Genomic DNA, 18,552 nt, shown 5'->3' on the forward strand with positions numbered 1-18,552 from the left:
TCTGGTATTTCATGGATATCCATTGGTCTTGTTTTTTTCACTGAGATAACCAGTGTGGGACAGCTTTATAGATGTACATTTATGTGAGAAAATGTATTAAGGTTGGTGGTCTAGATGATCACAACGATACTGTCTCATCATCATTCCTCTATTACATTTTCTATTCTTTCTTTTTTTTTTTCCAGAGTTTTACTCTTGTTGCCCAGGCTGGAGTACAATGGTGCAATCTCAGCTCACTGCAACTTCCACCTCCCAGGTTGAATTATCCTGCCTCAGCCTCCCAAGTATTGGTGATAAAAGTGCTCAGTGCTGCAAAGTAGAACCAACACTCAGGCAAAAGTGTTCTCAGCAAGGCAATTTACTTCTATAGGAGGGTGTCTCTGGCACACAAGGCTGAGGCAAAGGAGAAGGCCTAGAACAGAGGAGAGCAGCTGTTAGTTCCTTTGAAAAGGAACTGTTTGCTCTTAAAAACAATTTCCCCTTCTTGAATGGATACATTTTCCTCTTCAAACTTATCTAACATGACTCAGCTTTGTTGTTCTTCTAGGAGAAAGAATCTATCAGTATAAGATAGGGAAGAACTGGGGAAGGTTTTGGTAACAGCTGTTTCTGTAAGTCCTTGGACTAGTTCATGAACTCAGGGTATGATAAAGCATCCAACAAGAATAAGCACAGTTACTGTGATTGCAAAAGAAGTAACAATAGAGGCCATGAGTCCTTTCATTTACCAAACCATTTTCCAAACCATCCTTTGAAGGGGTCATTTATTCCAGAATTTGTGGCTAATTCATTTGATTATAGACCTTGTAAAGCTTTTGCAATTGTTCCAACAGGGGCTGTATGGTTGGGAATGAGGGTGCAACACTGGGTTCCTATCATAACACAAACTCCACGTTTTTTCTGCTGATATCTTATCTAGGGCCATTCTGTTTTCCCAAGCCATCTGGCTAGTGGGCCCTCATTGTTCGGCTACTCCTTTCACAGCATTCCTAGTACAATTAATAAATTGCTCCTGGTTATAATAAATGTAATGTATCCAGTCTACATTTTTATTAATAGTTACCCATGGAAATAATGATTCAAGTCCTGCAGCTCTTTGGTCTCAGGCTTTGAATCTATCAGGTAACCCCCATGGGACTCCAATTGCATCTATATAAACATGAGAGTCGAAAGAGCCACGAGGGGCCTCTCTTGTTTTACAGGTGTTGTGTTTTCCCTTTCTCTGGTTGATGAAATGCCAGGGTGAAAGGGATGGCCAAGTGGATTAGAGTGCAAGTGCCACTCCAGTTACTTGTCAGAGTGTCCAGTAGGGGTCCACCACAATACCAGCACACATCAGCTCAGGGATGAACAAGGGCAGACTGGTTGGTAAGCTCTTGGAAAGACTTAAGCTCACTGCATCCCTTTAAGTCTCCAAGAGACGCCAAATTCTCTCCCTGTCATGAGAGACATGAAGTAAAGTTAGCCTCAGGAGATGGAGGATGGATGGCTCTCAGGGGCTGCACCACAGGGTGTTGAACTTCAGGGAATAGCAAAGAGCAAATTCGACAGAATTCATTACCCCAGACTCTGGGGTCCTGGAAAGGAGCCACCACACAGCTCATGCCCTGTTGGTCAGAAGACCATCCAAATGGAAAGGGGACAACTTGGGCCTCTGGTCTACCGGGCACAAAAGCGTAACAGTCACTTTTGTTTAGAGTGTGAACACGATATTCAATCCATTCCATCCAGGCATTTGCATCCTGATATCCTGTCTCAATTGCCAATGTTGTTTTAAATTTTTAGAGTCTACAATAGCCATTTTGGTTCTGTCATTAGGTGGTAATGAGATGACAGTCTGGTTAGCAGGTTGAGAAGAGGATAGAGGTGGGGATGTGAGGGATGGGGGTGCAATGAGGTGCAACTCGAAAACCCTATTGGATCTTTTCCTGGTAATATCTTCTCCCATACCACAGAAATGGTTTAGGATGGGGAAGGAATCTCAGAGAGTGGGGATGGTGATGGAAATTTGCACTGGGTTACACTGGTTATGTTGACAATTGGGAGGGGCACTTCCTTTGGTAAAATGGGCTTTAGAACTGCTGGTGGAAAATCTTCCGAAGGGACCCAGCGTTGACCTTGAGTGGTCCAAACGACATACTCCCAAGTATGACAAAACAGGTACCGGAACAATTTAGAAGCATCTGTTATGGAGGTGCAGGGGTATTTCTCTGCTGCTGCAAGCTGTCTCTGGTTTAGGACGTCCCCACAAGGCACAACTAAACAAGCATCAGAGGTACTGATCTGAGGTGAGTCACATCTGCTTACGTTAGTAACGAGGCGGCCAGCAACAGAACAGGGAGAGAAGGAGTAACAGAACAGATGAAAGAGAGTTAAATTTTTCTTAGCTTTCGTTTGGTTGGGTTTTCCCCTGGGACAGTGACCCTCGACGGTGGAGGTGGCAGCATTTTCTTGACTCAGGTGTGATGGGTCTGTCTTCTCTCGGTGGTTCAGACTGCCATTTCAGTCGTTAGGAGAACTAGATATGGTTCCTCCCAGGATGGTTCAAGTTTTTCTTCTTTCCAGCTCTTCATGAGGACGGAGTCTTCAGGCCAGTGCTGATGTACTGGAAACTCAAGAGGCGGGTTTGCGCCAAGAGACCTTTAGTCCTAAGGGAAGATAAGGTAGAAGATAGACCAAATATGTAGCTCCTAAGGAATCGATCTTTGGTCTCAAGAGTGGGAATATCATGAGTGGAACTTAAGTACAGCAGTCCATAGAGCATTTCATAAGGGGATAGGCCAATGTCTTCAAGGGGCAGTTTGAATCCTGAGTAGAGCAATGGGGAGGTACTTAGTCCAGGGCAACTGCGTTTCTAAAATTAACTCAGATGATTCTTTAAGGTCTGATTTGTTCTTTCTGTTCTTCCCGATGAGGATGGATGCCAGGGGTATGATATTCCCACTGATTTCTCAACCTCGAGTAAGCCCTTTAATACTATTTGTAGTAAAATGAGTCCCATTGTCTGAGTCAATGTTTTCTACTAGTCCAAACCAAGGTGCTATGTTGAGGGAGGTGGTCTACTGTTACTATTAAGTATTTAAAGTGACCTAGTAGGCTCATTTCAGTACAGCCAACTTGAATGCTGTGGAATGGCCTTAATCCTGGGCTTCTGCCCCGAAAAGGTTGTTTCCTTACGGCTTGTGTATTAGTTCTTTTACATATTAGGCAGCCGCCCACAACTTGTTTTGCTGAAGTATAAATTCCTATATACCCATAGACTCTGGGAACCGCATCACACATAGCTTGAGGTCCTCAGTGAATTCTTTAATGTAGTTGGGCCAGGACTTCTCTCATGAGTGGTTTGGAGAATATTTCCCTCTGATCTGGCAACACCCACTTCCCTTCTGAGTTTTCTTCAGCTCCTAGCTTTTCTAGCTTTTTCCTTTCGGTGGGAGAAACGATAAGAACTGCAGCTGGGGGAAACAGACAGGGAGTCAGGTGGAAGACAGGTGCTTTTGAGAGGTAGCAGCTTGCTTTGCAATTTGATCAGCAAGGTTACTCCCTTGGCTTTGAAAAGTGGCACCTTTTTGATGACCAGGGACGTGCACCATGGCTATCTCTTCTGGTAGCCATAAACTTTCTTTCTCTTTTTTTCTTTTTTTTTTTGAGATGGAGTTTCGCTCTTGTCACCCAGGCTGGAGTGCAATGGCGCAATCTCAGCTCACTGCAACCTCCGCCTCCTGGGTTCAGGCAATTCTTGTGCCTCAGCCTCCCGAGTAGCTGGGACTACAGGCATGCGCCACCGTGCCCAGCTAATTTTTGTATTTTTAGTAGAGACGGGGTTTCACCTTGACTAATTATTTCTCTGTGGACAAGGTCCCTGCCTTTACTGTTGGACAAAGTCCTGGCCTCGCTCCGTCCAAATTTTCCCAAAAGTATGTATTACTCCGAAGGCATATTTGGAGTCAGTGTAGATGATACCTTCTTGCTTTTGTAAATATTCTAGAGCCTGATTTAATGCAAATAATTCACAAGTTTGAGCAGACCATTGTTGTACCCAACAATCTTCCAGATTCTATTTTGACAAGTTCCTCCCCATCTACAACTGAATATCCATTATACCTTTTTCCCTCAATTACTTGGGAAAAGCCATCAATAAAAAGATGATGACCTGTCTTTAAAAACAGTTTTCTTAGATCAAGTCTGACTTTAGCATGGTGATTGATGTGATCTAAGGAATAATGTTCAGAATCGTTGGGGTTTGGATTCCCAATCTGGAAAGCAGAAGGGTTAAGGGCACTGTCAGTAGTGAGAGTGAGGTCATCTCTTTCCAGCAAAATAGCTTCATACTTTACAACTCTTGAGTCTGTGAGCCACCTTCCTGCTTTTTGGTTTAATGTAGTCCTAACTTGCTGGGGTGTGCTTACAATTAATTTTCCCCCAAAGGTTAATTTTTTTCTCCTTTCTTCAACCAGCAGAGCAGTAGCTGCTACAGCCAGGATACATTCAGGCCATCCACAAGCCACTGGGTCTAAGACTTTGGATAAAAAGACCACAGGCTGCTTATGGCCCCCGTGCTCTTGAGTAAACACCCTCAAATGCTATCCCTTTCCTTACATCAATGAAAAGGTGAAATGGCAGCTCTAGGGATGGTAAGGCTCAAACAGGAGCAGTTATGAGTGAATGTTTCAGTTTCTCAAATTGGTAGGCTTCCTCATCATCCCAAGAGAGGAGATCAGGTTTGTGTTGAGTAAGCTTAGAATATAAAGGCTTGGTTTTGAGGGCATATGAATCAATCCATGAGTGGCACTATCCAACTAGTCCTAGAAACTTCCTGAGCTCTTGTTTGGTGCTAGGTAGGGGCAAAGACACAACTCCCTCAGTTTGTTCAGGTCCTGTTCTCTGCTTGCCTGCACTTACTAAATGCTCTACATACTCGACTTCAGGTTCTACAAATTGGAGCATTCCTTTTGATACCTGTAGTCCTCCTCCACAAAGATGGCCGAGAAGGCTGATGGAAAAGCCAGATACTTGTTCCACAAAGACAGCCGAGAAGACTGATGGAAAAGCCAGATACTTGTTCCACAGCTTTCCCTATCATTGGTGTATCATCTACATCCTGGAGCATATGGATACACTTTCGGTTACTCATCTTTTCTGACACTTGCTCAAGAATTTGGCCAAACAAGTTAGGAGAATCTTTAAATCCTCGGGGCGAGACTGTCCAGTGGTACTGTTGTTTTTGCCCTGAGTGAGAATCCTCCCACTCAAAAGCAAATATATCCCAACTATCTTCAGCTGAAGGACATGCCCAGAAGGCATCTTTCAGATCTGTTACTGTAAACCACTGACGGTCATATGGAACTTTGCTGAGAATAGCATATGGATTGGGAACACGAAATGAGTAGTTCTGATAATCTGATTAGAGGCTCGAAGATCTTGCATGAGGCAGTGTAACCTATCTGACTTCTTTCCGTTAATACAGGGGTGTTACAGGAAGACGTTCAGGGTTCAAGTAGCCCATCTCCAATAAGGCTCTCAATTACAGGCTTTAAACCTAGTCTGGGCCGGGCGCAGTGGCTCACGCCTGTAATCCCAGCATTTAGGGAGGCAGAGGCGGGTGGATCACGAGGTCATCAGATCGAGACCATCCTGGTCAATATGGTGAAACCCCGTCTCTACTAAAAATACAAAGAAATAGCTGGGCGTGGTGGCGAGTGCCTGTAATCCCAGCTACTCAGGAGGCTGAGGCAGGAGAATTGCCTGAACCCAGGAGGCGGAGGTTGCGGTGAGCTGAGATTGCGCCATTGTACTCCAGCCTGGGTAATGATCAAAACTCCGTCTCAAAACAAACAAACAAAAAAACAAAACAACAACAACAACAACAACAACAACAACAAACCCAGTCTGCCTTCTGAGGGAATTGGTTATTGTTTTCTCCTCACTATTTCCCTGGGAATGTTTAACTGTATGTGAATTGGAGGGACCTGAAGCTTCCCTCAACTTCCCTCCCTTGATGACACATTAGGATTGATGCAGTTTTCCTCTGCTGTAGTAAGCAGGTTTAATAAGTGAAGAATCATTCTGTGCTTACACGCAACCCCATACCTAACTTTAACGTCAGGTCTCTCCCTAACAAGTTTGTCCCAGCCTCAGGGAGTAGCGAAAATTTAACGCTTGTTGTTTGGGTTTCGTGTCTGACTTCTGTTTCTTCTAAGACTTTGGATTTAAATCCTTCCCCTGTGACTCCTAAATCTTGAAGTTCTTCCACTGAACAATTTATAGTAGAGGGCACAAAACAAACAGAGGAGCAGTGAAGCCCTGAGTCTATTAAGAAGGTAACAAACTTATGTTTGGGTCCCACCTTGAAATTAATCAAGGGCTCTTGGTGGGACTCAAGAGAGAAGAGGCAGAGCCACTGACTTCCCTATTCTTTAAATTCCATGAGTGGGATTGTTTCTTTTTCCTTTCTCCACTCAGGACATTCTTTTTTGAAGTGACCTAATGGTTCACATCTGTAGCACTTCTCTCTCTTTTCAGTTTTCAGAGTCTTAGGGGACTGGGTTTGCTTTCCCTCTCTACAGGTCTCTAAGTTCTGGGGCCCTCCTGGTGCATATTTTCAGCAAGGCCTGGCAGATGTAGGCTTAAACCTGACCTCTGGCGCATTCTACCAGCAGGTCTTCGCCTTTTGCTTTTGCTTTCTCCACCCCTCCTTGCGTGTACTTTTTGAGCCTCCCCTAAGAGTTCCTCCATGGACTGGTTTTTCCAGTTTTCTAGTTTTTGCAACTTCTTTGCAATGTCTGGCCAGCTATTAGTGACAAAATTCTGGATCTAAATCTGCATATTTCCCCATTTATTGTCTTAGTCTTTCTAAAAATATCACGGGGCCACCATCTTTTTCCCGTTGTGTGTCAAATGCTCAGGAAAGATTCTGAGCTCGGGGCACTGATTCCCGAATTCCTTTAATTATCATTTCCCTAAGATCTTTCATGTTTTCTCAGTGGACTGCATTGTTATTATCCCATTGAGGATCTTGGGCCAGGAATTTGTGGTTCGCTGTGGGAACACTTTAGCCAGGAGGGTGTTCACGCTCCAAAATTGTCATAGCAGCTCTGCAAATCATCCCGCTGTCTTCCCCTGAGAAGAGGATACCCAGGAAGGACATTAATCTGGCCCCAGCTATACCACTGAGGATCTAGGAATTGATTGATTTGGTCTGCTACCCTGTATGAGTCATCTAGCAGTGGCCTAAATTCTTTCTTTAAATCTCAACTTTCTGAACTAGTCGAAGGAGCATTTACAGAGCCAATAGTTTCTCCTCTCTAGGGCACCTCTCTTAAAGGAAGAGAGCGGGAGTTGACTCCTTGGAAACAGAGGGGAAAGGAAGATTTTGAATGTCCTTTTTGTATTGCTCTACTTCATGTTGCAGTCCCTCTAGGGGAGGATACTTAGGCTGACAAGGAGCAGACTCATGAGTGGCAGTAATTCCCAAGGGTTACGGTGATAAGGGGGAGGAATAATCGGAATAGAAGGGTCTGGGACTGGGTCCAGGGCTGTAGCAGCTGCCTGGGGAGCTGCCTGGGGAGGGGATAGATCAAGGAGGGGGAGTTGAGTGGGGGAAGGTAGTTTAGAGAGTCCCAAGTGTTGGGATCCTTCTGCCTAGGAGTTGGTCTCATCACACCTACTTTGGAGAGTGTGAAATCAGATCCTTTGCCTGCATTCTTTAGGGAAAAGAGAACAGGTCCTTTTCTCCAGCAGAGAGGATAGTCTATTTCTTCCTGCAAGACTGGACTTTTGTCATTCACATATTGAATTAAAAATTGATAGACCCAATCCTCATTAGATCTGAATTTTGGCCAGAAGACAGCAGGTTTGAGGGTGGCTTCCTTGATCCAAATGAAACAATATTTTATCATCTGTTGCTTCTTCTTATGCCCAGTCCTTTCATTTTCCTTCCAATGTTTTCACATGAGACCTAAAGGACTATATGAGGAGATCTGTCTATCCCTGTCTTTACCTCTCCCTGTTGTACTAGGGGTGTTTCCCCTCTTGGAGGTTTTTGGATGGTTCTTTGAGCGTGGGTGTGGCTCAGCCTCTGTTTACTAGAGGTCTCTTGCTTGCCTTTTCTGTCCTCCAAGGTTTGCTGAGGCTCAGTCTTTCATACTAAAGATTTCTCGCCCATCATTCAGCCCCCACCTGGAGGTTCCCTGCACCCTTCTCTTACTTTGTCTACCCTGGCCACTTCCCCAGAGGAAAATTAGGTTCCTCTTAGCATTGGCAGGACTACAAAACCCACAACGTCGGGATTCCTACAAGCGGCCCCCAGTAGCCTATGAGGCAACCATGGAACCTCAGATTGGACTCACTCACTCCACATAGCACCAGTGCCTTTTACCATTCATACTCTTTCAACCTCCAAGATATCCTGACCACCAAGGAAATACTTCGCCATCCTCGTGGCTTTTCTCACCTTGGTCTGCACAGAGTTACCTTGTCACTGCGGTGTTTCTGGAGGCAAGTCTTTCCTTCCCACGTTTGTGAGAGTCTGGGTTTATTTGTCACAGTGGGTGGGGTCTCGATCTTTAGCCTCCGAGGCCACTGCAATGAGGCAGTGGGATGCGTCTCCCCTAGGAGAAGACCAGAGACTCCTTTCTCGGAGAAGAATGGGAATCCTGAATGAGCCCCCAGATTGTTGGAGATAAAAGTGCTCAGTGGCACAAAGTAGAACCAACACTCAGGCAACAGTTATCTCAACGTGGCAATTTACTTCTATAGAAGGGTCCTCCTACATGCAAAGCAGAGGCAAGGGAGAGCACCCAGAACAAAGGAGAGCAGCAGCTTTTATCCCTAACGCAGACCCCTGTTCCTGTGTCCTCCCCCCGAGGGCTGGGGTGAGACCGCACAATCCAGGCTCATTTCAGTTGGGCACTTTTGACATCATCAAGTGAGCAAGGGTAGGCTTTTGAGGGGAAGGACGATTACATAGGTGATGGGAAATGCTTGGATGTGTTTGGTCCCAGCAGAGATAGGGAGGACTGATAGATGAATGGGTAAGATTACTTTTTTAGAATAAAACAAAGAACAAGAAACTGAAACCCTTTGAAGAGGAATAGTTTGTTCTTAACAACACGAGTAGCTGGGATTACAGGCATGTGCCACCATGTCCAGTTAATTTTTTATATATTTAGTAGTAATGGGGTTTCACCATGTTGGCCAGGCTGGTTTCAAACTCCTGACCTCAGGTGATCCATCCACCTCTGCCTCCCAAAGTACTGGAAATATAGGTGTGAGCCACCCTGCCTGGCTAGCTAAATTTTCTGTTGTTTAAAAGTCTTGAAAATAAGTTCTTCATGTCGACCTGTATTCTTTAAAAAAAAGAAGTTATAATAATTCAAATATTGAAAAAACTATGAAATTATAGTAATATCCATTTTTTGACTCAGAATAACATTAGTAGATCATGTTTCTTGGATCTATACAACTTACATTGTATTAAGCTTTTTCTCATTAAGTTCTTCAGCAAACTTTATAATATAGGTTTGATTTTTCTCCATAGCTTACAAACAAAAACTAAGCCCTAAAGAACTTTACTAGTTTCCTCCAAATCTCACAGCTTCGTGACCTGCAATGATGGAGATGGTCTATTTGATGCCTGTTCATCATTTGGTGCTACCATATTTTCCAACAGCTGCAAAAATAAAATAGTAGTAGAAGCAAGGATTACACACCTAGCAAATTGTCCAGAGATAAAGTTAAGGACATACCACCCCAAAATATAGCACCTTGGCATTTGAGAAAACAGCAGTAGCAAAAGGGTCTTTCTCACCCTTCTGCTACTCAGCGTCTTTCTCACCCTCACCCTTCTTCCTTGAAGCAAACTATAAACCTGGAAAATCTCTTTGATTTTTCTCCTGCCTTTCTCCCCTGAAGCAAGTCAAAAGATCTTCATGTGAGGGGTGCCCGTGTACACCTGGACGAAAGAAATGTTTTTGTGTTTGAAAACACAATGACATAGAGAAAAATCTGAACAAACAGGTCTTGCTAATGTTCTCCTAGTTTATTACCATTAGGTCACACACTGTTGGTCCAATCATAGTGCTCCACAACTGTCTACTCTTTATCAAACATAAGATATTTACCTGCTTATTTTCAGTCTTCATTTTTTTATGCAGACACCCATGTCATGTAGTGCTTAAATCAACCTGTACGTTTTTCTCTTGTTAATCTGCCTTTCGTTATTGGGGCCTCAGCCATGAACCCAAGGTTGCAAAGGAAAGATGCCTATTTTCAACGCTCACACCAGCCATCTGTGACTAATATTGGTGTGGGGCAACCTGGGAGATGGTGGAGTGATGTCAGGAGGCCGGCATATACAAATAGAAGAGATTATATTATTAGCAAACGTTGCAGAGGAAAATGTTGTCCATCCAGGACAAGAGTCATGGATGAAATTCCCAATAACAAAACAAAGATTAAAAGAGGAAAGCGTACAACTTTATCTATTGTTTTATACACACGAGATTCCTTAAAAAGGAAAACCCAAAGGAAAGGGGAACAGTGTGTTTGTATGGACTTCTGTCACACAGAAGTATGACCGGAAGACAAAAGGTGTGACCTGCTGGTAACGAAGGGGGAACTTAGACCTGTTTGTTCAGATTCTTGTAGGTGTCATTGTGTCTTTGAGAATAAGAACATTCTTTTCCTCTGGGTACTTTAAGGAAAGGCTAGCTAGTTTTATGACCTGCTGCATGACAGTAGGGGCAAGAGAAGGTCAGAGAACTCTTCTGGCTTCTGCAGCTCTCTCAGTTTCCTTCAGCTTAAGATACTCATTATGCCAGGGTGCCATACACTGGGGTACTGCGTCCAGAACCCATCAGTACATTACTGAAAAGCTGTGTAGTAGGCAGTGGGATGTAAGTCAGTGGATTTTTTCTCTAATTCTACCTTGGAGTAATTCAAGGTCTAACTGGAGACAGAGAGACTTCATGAGGAATATACCACAATGGCGTAAGTGTTACAATACGATCGACTGAACACAGTATAGCCTGGGCTGGGTTCAGCAACAGCCTTGGATGCAAGAGAAGGGTGAACAATTTGTAATTGCAAAAATGTGGGATCAACCCAAATACCCATTGACCAATGAGTGGATAAAGAAACTGTGGTATATATAGCCAATGGAATACTACTCAGCCCTTAAAAGAAAGGAATTAATGGTGTTTGCAGCAACCTGTATAAGACTGGAAACTATTATTCTAAGTGAAGTGACTCAAGAATGGGAAACCAAACATCGTATGTTCTCACTCATAAGCGGGAGCTAAGCTATGCAGATGCAAAGGCATAAGAATGAGACAAGGGACTCCTCGGGGGAAAGGATAGGAAGGGGGTGAGGGATAAAAGACCACAAATTGGGTGCAGTGTACAGTGCTTGGGTGATGGATGCAACCAAAATCTCACAAGTCACCACTAAAGAACCTACTCATGTAACCAAACACCACCTGTTCCCCAATAACCTACGGAAATAACAATAATTTAAAGAGAGAGAGAGAGAGAAAAGGCTGGGATTAACACTTCTCACATTCTCCCGCAGTAGCCAGGCCACCAGGTTATACTCTAGTGGGACAAAGTGGCTTAAGTAGACCTGGGAAGTTCGGTTTCTTAGGTGTGTTTTTTTCTTTTTTTTTTTTTTTGAGACAGAGTTTCGCTCTTGTTCCCCAGGCTGGAGTGCAATGGCACAATCTCCGCTCACCGCAACCTCCGCATCCTGGGTTCAGGCAATTCTCCTGCCTCAGCCTCCTGAGTAGCTGGGACTACAGGTGAACGCCACCACACCCAGCTAATTTTTGCATTTTTAGTAGAGACGGGGTTTCACCATGTTGACCAGGATGGTCTCAATCTCTTGACATCGTGATCCACCCGCTTCGGCCTCCCAAAGTGCTCAGATTATAGGCGTGAGCCACCGCGCCCGGCCAGATGTGTTTTTATTAGTTATACTTGTTATCTGCACCCTATATGAGATCAAATACTAGTTCAACCCCTTAATAGTTGCATGGTCTTCAGCAAAGTATTTAAATCTCTTTGAGTATCTGAGTCACCAACTAGTAAGTGTAGTTACTGTGAGGCTTCATTAAATAATGTCTAGATTATGAAGCCTCAAATTACTTTAATCCCTTTGAGCCTCTCCTGAACTAGTAAGTGGGGCCAAGTTATTGTGAGGACTCAATTAGATAATATATAGAAATTGTGGAAACCCACTTAGGTAATTTAGATAAACTGTCTTACACAACGCCTGGCATATCATTGGCATTCAATAAATACTAGCCATTATTCCTTCAGCATCTCTACTCCATAGCATTACTGTCATTGCTTATTTTGTTTCATCAGGAAAAAGAATCAGACTTGGAAATGGGCAGAGGGCATTACTGGGTATCCTTTTAATGGGGAATTGGCTGTTGTTTTATGCAGTGCTGTTGAATAGAACTTTCTGTAATCTTGGACAGGTTCTGCCTCTGACCTGTCCAGTAAGGGAGCCACTAGGCACAAGTGGTTTCTGGGCATTTGAAGTGTGGCTATGGTCACTGAGGAACCGATTTTCTTCTTTGCCGATTGTTATTCAGTTTCTGTTTCATAATTATAAAAGTAACTCTGCAATCCAGCGAGGCATGGAAGGGAATAAGGAAAACATGAAACCCACAGGGAACTTGAGCGAGAGTGCAAAGATGACAGGCTCCTGTGCGCAAATGGGGTGCAGGGTGCTCTCCAGCTGCAGAAGGAATGGTCTGGTGGTGAAGGTGAACACAAGCCAAACATATTAGAGTTGCCCAGAGTCACCATCCTTTTTGGTCTTCCCATTGCTGGACCCACAGCTCTCCGTGGCCTCCACAATAATCGTGCCTTCTTTCGCCTTCCCAAACCACTCAGCCTTGGCAGTGCAGACAAAGAACTGGGAAGCTTTTGTGCTGGGTCCAGCATTTGCCATGGACAAGATGCCAGGACCTGTCTGTTTTAAGATACAGTTCTCGTCATCACATTTCTCCCTGTAGATGGACTTGCCACTAGTGCCATTATGACATGTGAAGTCACCACCCTGACACATAAACCCTGGAATAATTCTGTGAAAGCAGGAACCCTCACAACCAAATCCTTTCTCTCCAGTGCGCAGAAAAGGAAAGTTTTCTGCTCTCTTTGGAACCTTGTCTGCAAACAGCTTGAAGGAGATGGCCCAAGAACTTGCCTTCAACAGTGACGTCACAGAACATGGTGGGGTTGACCATGGCTAGTAATAAGGGGCGCCCAGTGTTGGCAGCATCTGCAAAGCCTGTTTTAATTTTAATTAATTTTACTTTTTTTTTTGAGACAGAGTATCACTCTGTCATCCAGGATAGAGTACAGTGGCGTGATCTCTGCTCACCTCAACCTCTGCCTCCCAGGTTCAACGATTCCCCTGCCTCAACCTCCCAAGTAGCTGGGACTATAAGTGTGTGCCACCACACCTGGCTAGTTTTCTGTATTTTCAATAGAGACGGGGTTTCACTATGTTGGTCAGGCTGTTCTCGAACTCTTGACCTCAGGTGATCTGCCCGCCTTGGCCTCCCAAAGTGCTGGGATTGCAGGCATGAGCCACCGCTTCTGGCCTACTGAATTTAACTTTAAATAGCCGTATGTAACTAGCAGGTATGGTATTGAACAGTGTAGGTTTAGCTAGCTCTCTGGGCACTGAGTTTAAAGGACTTTGGACATGTCCTTGCCTTTGTATGGACTAGGCCATTTTAAAACTCTTCAGAGGTGGAAGTTAAGGTATTAGTGCAAATGATTCTTGTTGACAGCAAAGCAAGTGAATTTTATTCAGCAGAAATATAGCTGATTTCTATCTTATAGATAAAATGATCCAAATACTGCATTTTATTTCCCTATGGACATTAATTCATTTTGTGTCTAATAGTGAATTCATTTTGGCATTACTGATTGCCCACATATATATCTACTCTTTAAATTATTTTTGAACTGGTTTTAACATCTTATTGGTTTCCTCTTATGTTAGTGAGTTAAATAAAAACCTTACTGTGTTCATTTTATGCTTACATGAAAGTGATTATTTTATCTTGAAAAATCTTAAGTAGGTCAGGCGTGGTGGCTCACGCCTGTAATCTCAGCACTTTTGGAGGCAAAGGTGGACAGATCACTTTGAGCTCAGGAGTTCAAGACCAACCTGAGCAACATGACAAAACCCCATCTCTACTAAAAATACAAAAATTAGCCAGGCATGGTGGCACATGCCTGTAATTTCAGCTACTCAGGAGGCTGAGGCTGGAGAATCCTTTGAACCCAGGAAGCGGAGGTTGCAGTGAGCCAAGATCATCATGCCACTGTACTCCAGCCTGGGTGACAAAGCAAGACTCTATCTAGAAGGAAGGAAGGAAGGAAGGAAGGAAGGAAGGAAGGAAGGAAGGAAGGAAGGAAGGAAGGAAGGAAGGGAGAGAGAGAGAGAGAGAGAGAAAGAAAGAAAAAGAAAGAGAGAGAAAGAAAAAGAAAGAAAGAAAAAAAGAAAGAAAGAAAGAAAGAAAGAGAGAAAGAAAGAAAGAAAAAGAAAAATCAAGTAGTATCACATTCCTATTTTCTAGTAATGCTTTCATTTTGGAACAGTTAAATGGGGCAATGGGACACTTTTTCAATGCAACTTGTGTTTCTGGTTACTTATATTACTGTATCTACTTTTCACTTGGGGGTACAGATTGTAGGAAATTACATAATGTGTTTATTACAGGGTTGAGGGTTAGTCCTGGGAAATAAAACAAAATACAATAAGAAATAAATTATATGCCTGGTGCATGAGTTGGCTATTTTTCCCCACTAGAAACCTGTCTTCATGGATCAGAGATTGCAGGGCTTTAACTATAATGTTCCTGCTTATTTTCTTGGTTTATATTTCATTGCCATAAGAATAGAACAACTTGTGTCTTGGGTTCACTCACAATATCAGGCGAAATGTGAGAGCATTATTAGATAGCATGGCATGGCATGGCACACAGAAACACAGGAAATACTGGTTCATGATGAGAGGAGGAGATAAAATGCTTATCAAGGTCCAGTTTATTCTTGTTTGGTCTTCTGTTTCCAACCAAGTTGTACAAATAAATATACAGTGTCGTTTAACGAAGAAAATTATTCAAGAATTGAAAACAGAAACATTTCCACAGATAAGAAAAACTAGAGTTGAATTTTGTCATGAGCAGCATGAAAGCAGAGAGAAAGTTTGAGAAATGGCAAAAGCTTTTAAAATGACTGGCATCACACATTCAGAGACCACATTTTATATATCTGACCACACATAACGAACCATAACCCTTATTAACTTCTGCCTAGAATCATTTTGTGGGCAAGAAATAGTAACTGTCTGTGGGCAGTCAAATATCGTTTAAGGTGAAGATTGTCATGGTTTTATGTTTACCACTGATTACCACTGATACTTTTCAAAATACCCCCCAGTAGCTTGCGAATAGAAATAGGTGTACTTTATTTGGGGGAGTTAAAAATCAGCTTTAAAACACAGCTAGATCAAAGTTACACTAGAATTTTTCACCACCTCCCAGCAGGGTTAATGGAACACCCAGCTGTAGCAGAGATTAAATTAGAGAGTTTTGAGCATGCAAAAAGGAAGGGGGCAAGAAAGAGTGAGAGGCATGTGACTGCCATACGTATGACATCATTATTAAGACAACAAAATAATGTTATGGGAAAGAGAAAGTGTTCACAAAAGAAGGCTGAGCGTAAAAGCGGATCACAAGCTTATCGACGTTTTATAGTTCCTACAACCCCTAAAGATGTAAAACCGATATATTTCTATGGACTAAAAAGGAGAAGAAAGCATAAAAGGGTAATTTCCTTTTTTGTAACTTAATTTTTTATTCTTTAAACTTTTTTTTTAACAATACGTTATTTGTGTTTAAAAGTGAAAACTGTGGAAAGAAAGAAGAAAGAGAAAAGAGACAATGAAAGGGGGACATTAAAAGAATGAGAGAGTCAGACTGAAAAGAAGAAAGCTTAAATTAGAAACAAAAGTGAAAGAATCAAACAGAAGCGGCCCCCCTGCCTCCTTGAGTCCCTGGAGCCGCTGCCCTTTGAAGCCTGCAGCCACCAGGGCACATTTGTTGTGACCATCCAGTCGCATTTCCTGCTCCTCTCTGCTTACATTCCTGCCGTACCAGGATGCGTCTGGCAAATTTTCTGTTTTTTTGTTTTCTCCCTCCTGGCACAGTGACACAAAATCTCTTCGCTTCATGCAGCGAAAGGGAGTTAGTGTTCCTTAGGTAACCTTCATTTTAGTAAATTAAATTGTCTGAGCAGACGCATGCAGAAACGTACCCTGCTGGCCTGCTGTGAGCAGGCAGTCATCAAACGTGATGGGGAAGCCGGAAGCAGCTACAAAGGCAAGGCTTTTATACGGAAGGAGTTTCATTAAAACTGTAACTCTCTATCTGCACGGGAGAGCAAAGATCTCCCTTGTGAGGTTTCTAAACACAACCAGAAAAATGTTAGACTAATGTAAGTCAAAGGAGGTGTTTAATGTATTTTTAATTTAGGCGGCTCCAGGCAGACAGATACATTTATGTGGAGGTGATAGTATTTTACCTCCTCCATTGCAAACACTTGGCACAACTACAGGTCACTGACGTGACAATTCTAATATTCAGAATTCTGAAACACAGCTCTTATTTTCATTTGGATTGCATCTTGGCAGAGCGACTCCTTAACTTTTTATGTTTATTTAGAGCAGCAGTCTAAACTGTTATCTGTGCAACCCTTGCGGTTTTTATGAAAGATAATGTCTTGCAAGCTGCAGATGCTCAATGAGGAAACCATGTAATAGAAAGACGTCTTTGGGGCCGGACAAAGTTAAGATTTCAGCTCAGCTTCTTAGCAGTGTATGACCTTGGATGAGTCACCTACCCTCTCTAGTACTTGGTTTCTTTCTCTAAATAGGAGAATGTGCCTACCTTACAGTGATGTGATGAGGATTTAGAAGTATGACCCACCAAGGAGGGTGCCCAACACACAGTAACAATTTAATAGTTAGGTGTTAGTTTGGTGAGGGCATTTCAATAGAGGTGTGTTTGAGCTGGGCTTTTCCTTAACGTTTTGTAGTCCAGGTTTTAATGGTCTTGTATCAGACACATATATCTATAATCCTGTATCAGTGAATAGAATATGACTAGGAACTATTAAAAGTAATATGGCAACCAGGTGTGGTGGCTCACACCTGTTATCCCAGCACTCTGGGAGGCCGAGGTGGGTCGGGCGTTCAAGACCAGCCTGACCAACATGGAGAAACCCCATCTCTACAAAAAATACAAAATTAGCCAGGCATGGTGCTTGGATCTCCTGAGGTCAGGAGTTTGAGACCAGCCTGGCCAACATGGTGAAACCTTGTCTCCACTGAAAATACAAAAATCAGCTGGGCGTGGTGGTGGGCACCTATAATCCCAGCTACTCAGGAGGCTGAGGCAGGAGAATTGATTGAACTTAGGAGACAGAAGTTGCCATGAGCCGAGATCCACTGCACTCCAGCCTAGGCGAGAGAGGAAGACTCTGTCTCAAAAAAATAAAATAAATGAATAAACAGAAACATTTAAAATTATCTTATTCTTAATAAAGACCCATAATTTTTAGTTTCCAGTTCAAGACCATTCATGATCAGCCTTTATCTTTCCCATTATCCTGGCATGTAAAATTATAGACTTTGAAGCATATTGCTGAAATTATAGTTTTTTTTCTCATGATATTCTTTCCTAACCAACCCATAGTCCGTATTTTTATGGTTAGAGAGTAGGTGCAAATTTGATAGCAAAGGCTTGACTGTGGGTAATCTTAGCTAAGTCACAGAAGAATATTATTAAAATTAGAAAAAACAAAATTAGAAAAAACCATGAATAGTCTAGTGCTTCTGGATTTTTCTTCTTTCTGGTCCAGTTATTATGAGTGGCCTTAGGCAAGCTACTTCTGACTCAGTTTTCAATAATGCATAGCCACTCCTGGTGTTATAAATGAGTTTTTACAAAGCACTTCCCTATAGGCAAAATAGAAATAATAATACTTTGCAGAATTGAGGTCATAGGTATTAATTATGTTAAGTTCTAAGCAATGATGTAGCAGACATTTTGTTTCTAGGACAAGATGTTGGCTTTTACAATGCTTTGTTCTCCTGTGTAATTACAGATCACTTTAAAAGTATATTTAAAATATGAGTTTCTGTTTAAATCTTCTCAGTAACATGTTCAAAGAATACCAATTTCATTAAGGAAACATGGTTTTCTTTATTATCAGTTTCTTTCATACAAATACTGGATTGTGAATGCCTTAAACTCACTCATGAATGTAACTATTTAACATTTATTCTACTTATTACTTACGATTTTGTCAGTTAATATAATAAGATTACATTTGCAAGGCATACCTTCTAGAAGGTGTTTCTTTTTTGGCATTGTGTTGATAATTCAACAGCTGCCACATTAGTTGCTTACATTAAAAGTAACTCAGAACTTTCAGTGAAGGTGAATTGCCAGCCATGGCTAATTC

The 18,552-nt window shown here is 42.6% G+C and overlaps 1 protein-coding gene across 1 annotated transcript; it reads right to left on the reverse strand.

Moving 5' to 3' along the window:
* Positions 1-412: 412 nt before the first annotated feature.
* On the reverse strand, positions 413-16,258 carry LOC128929333 (uncharacterized). Its single transcript, XM_078345034.1, is given in 11 exon segments — positions 413-723; positions 726-897; positions 899-1,198; positions 1,200-1,771; positions 1,774-2,070; positions 2,073-2,494; positions 4,105-4,256; positions 5,060-5,351; positions 7,482-7,560; positions 12,811-13,091; positions 16,053-16,258. Coding segments are annotated over 11 exon segments (3,084 nt in total).
* Positions 16,259-18,552: the final 2,294 nt, after the last annotated feature.

This window comes from Callithrix jacchus, chromosome 1, assembly GCF_049354715.1.
Source record: "Callithrix jacchus isolate 240 chromosome 1, calJac240_pri, whole genome shotgun sequence".
NCBI classification, from domain to species: Eukaryota; Metazoa; Chordata; class Mammalia; order Primates; family Cebidae; genus Callithrix; species Callithrix jacchus.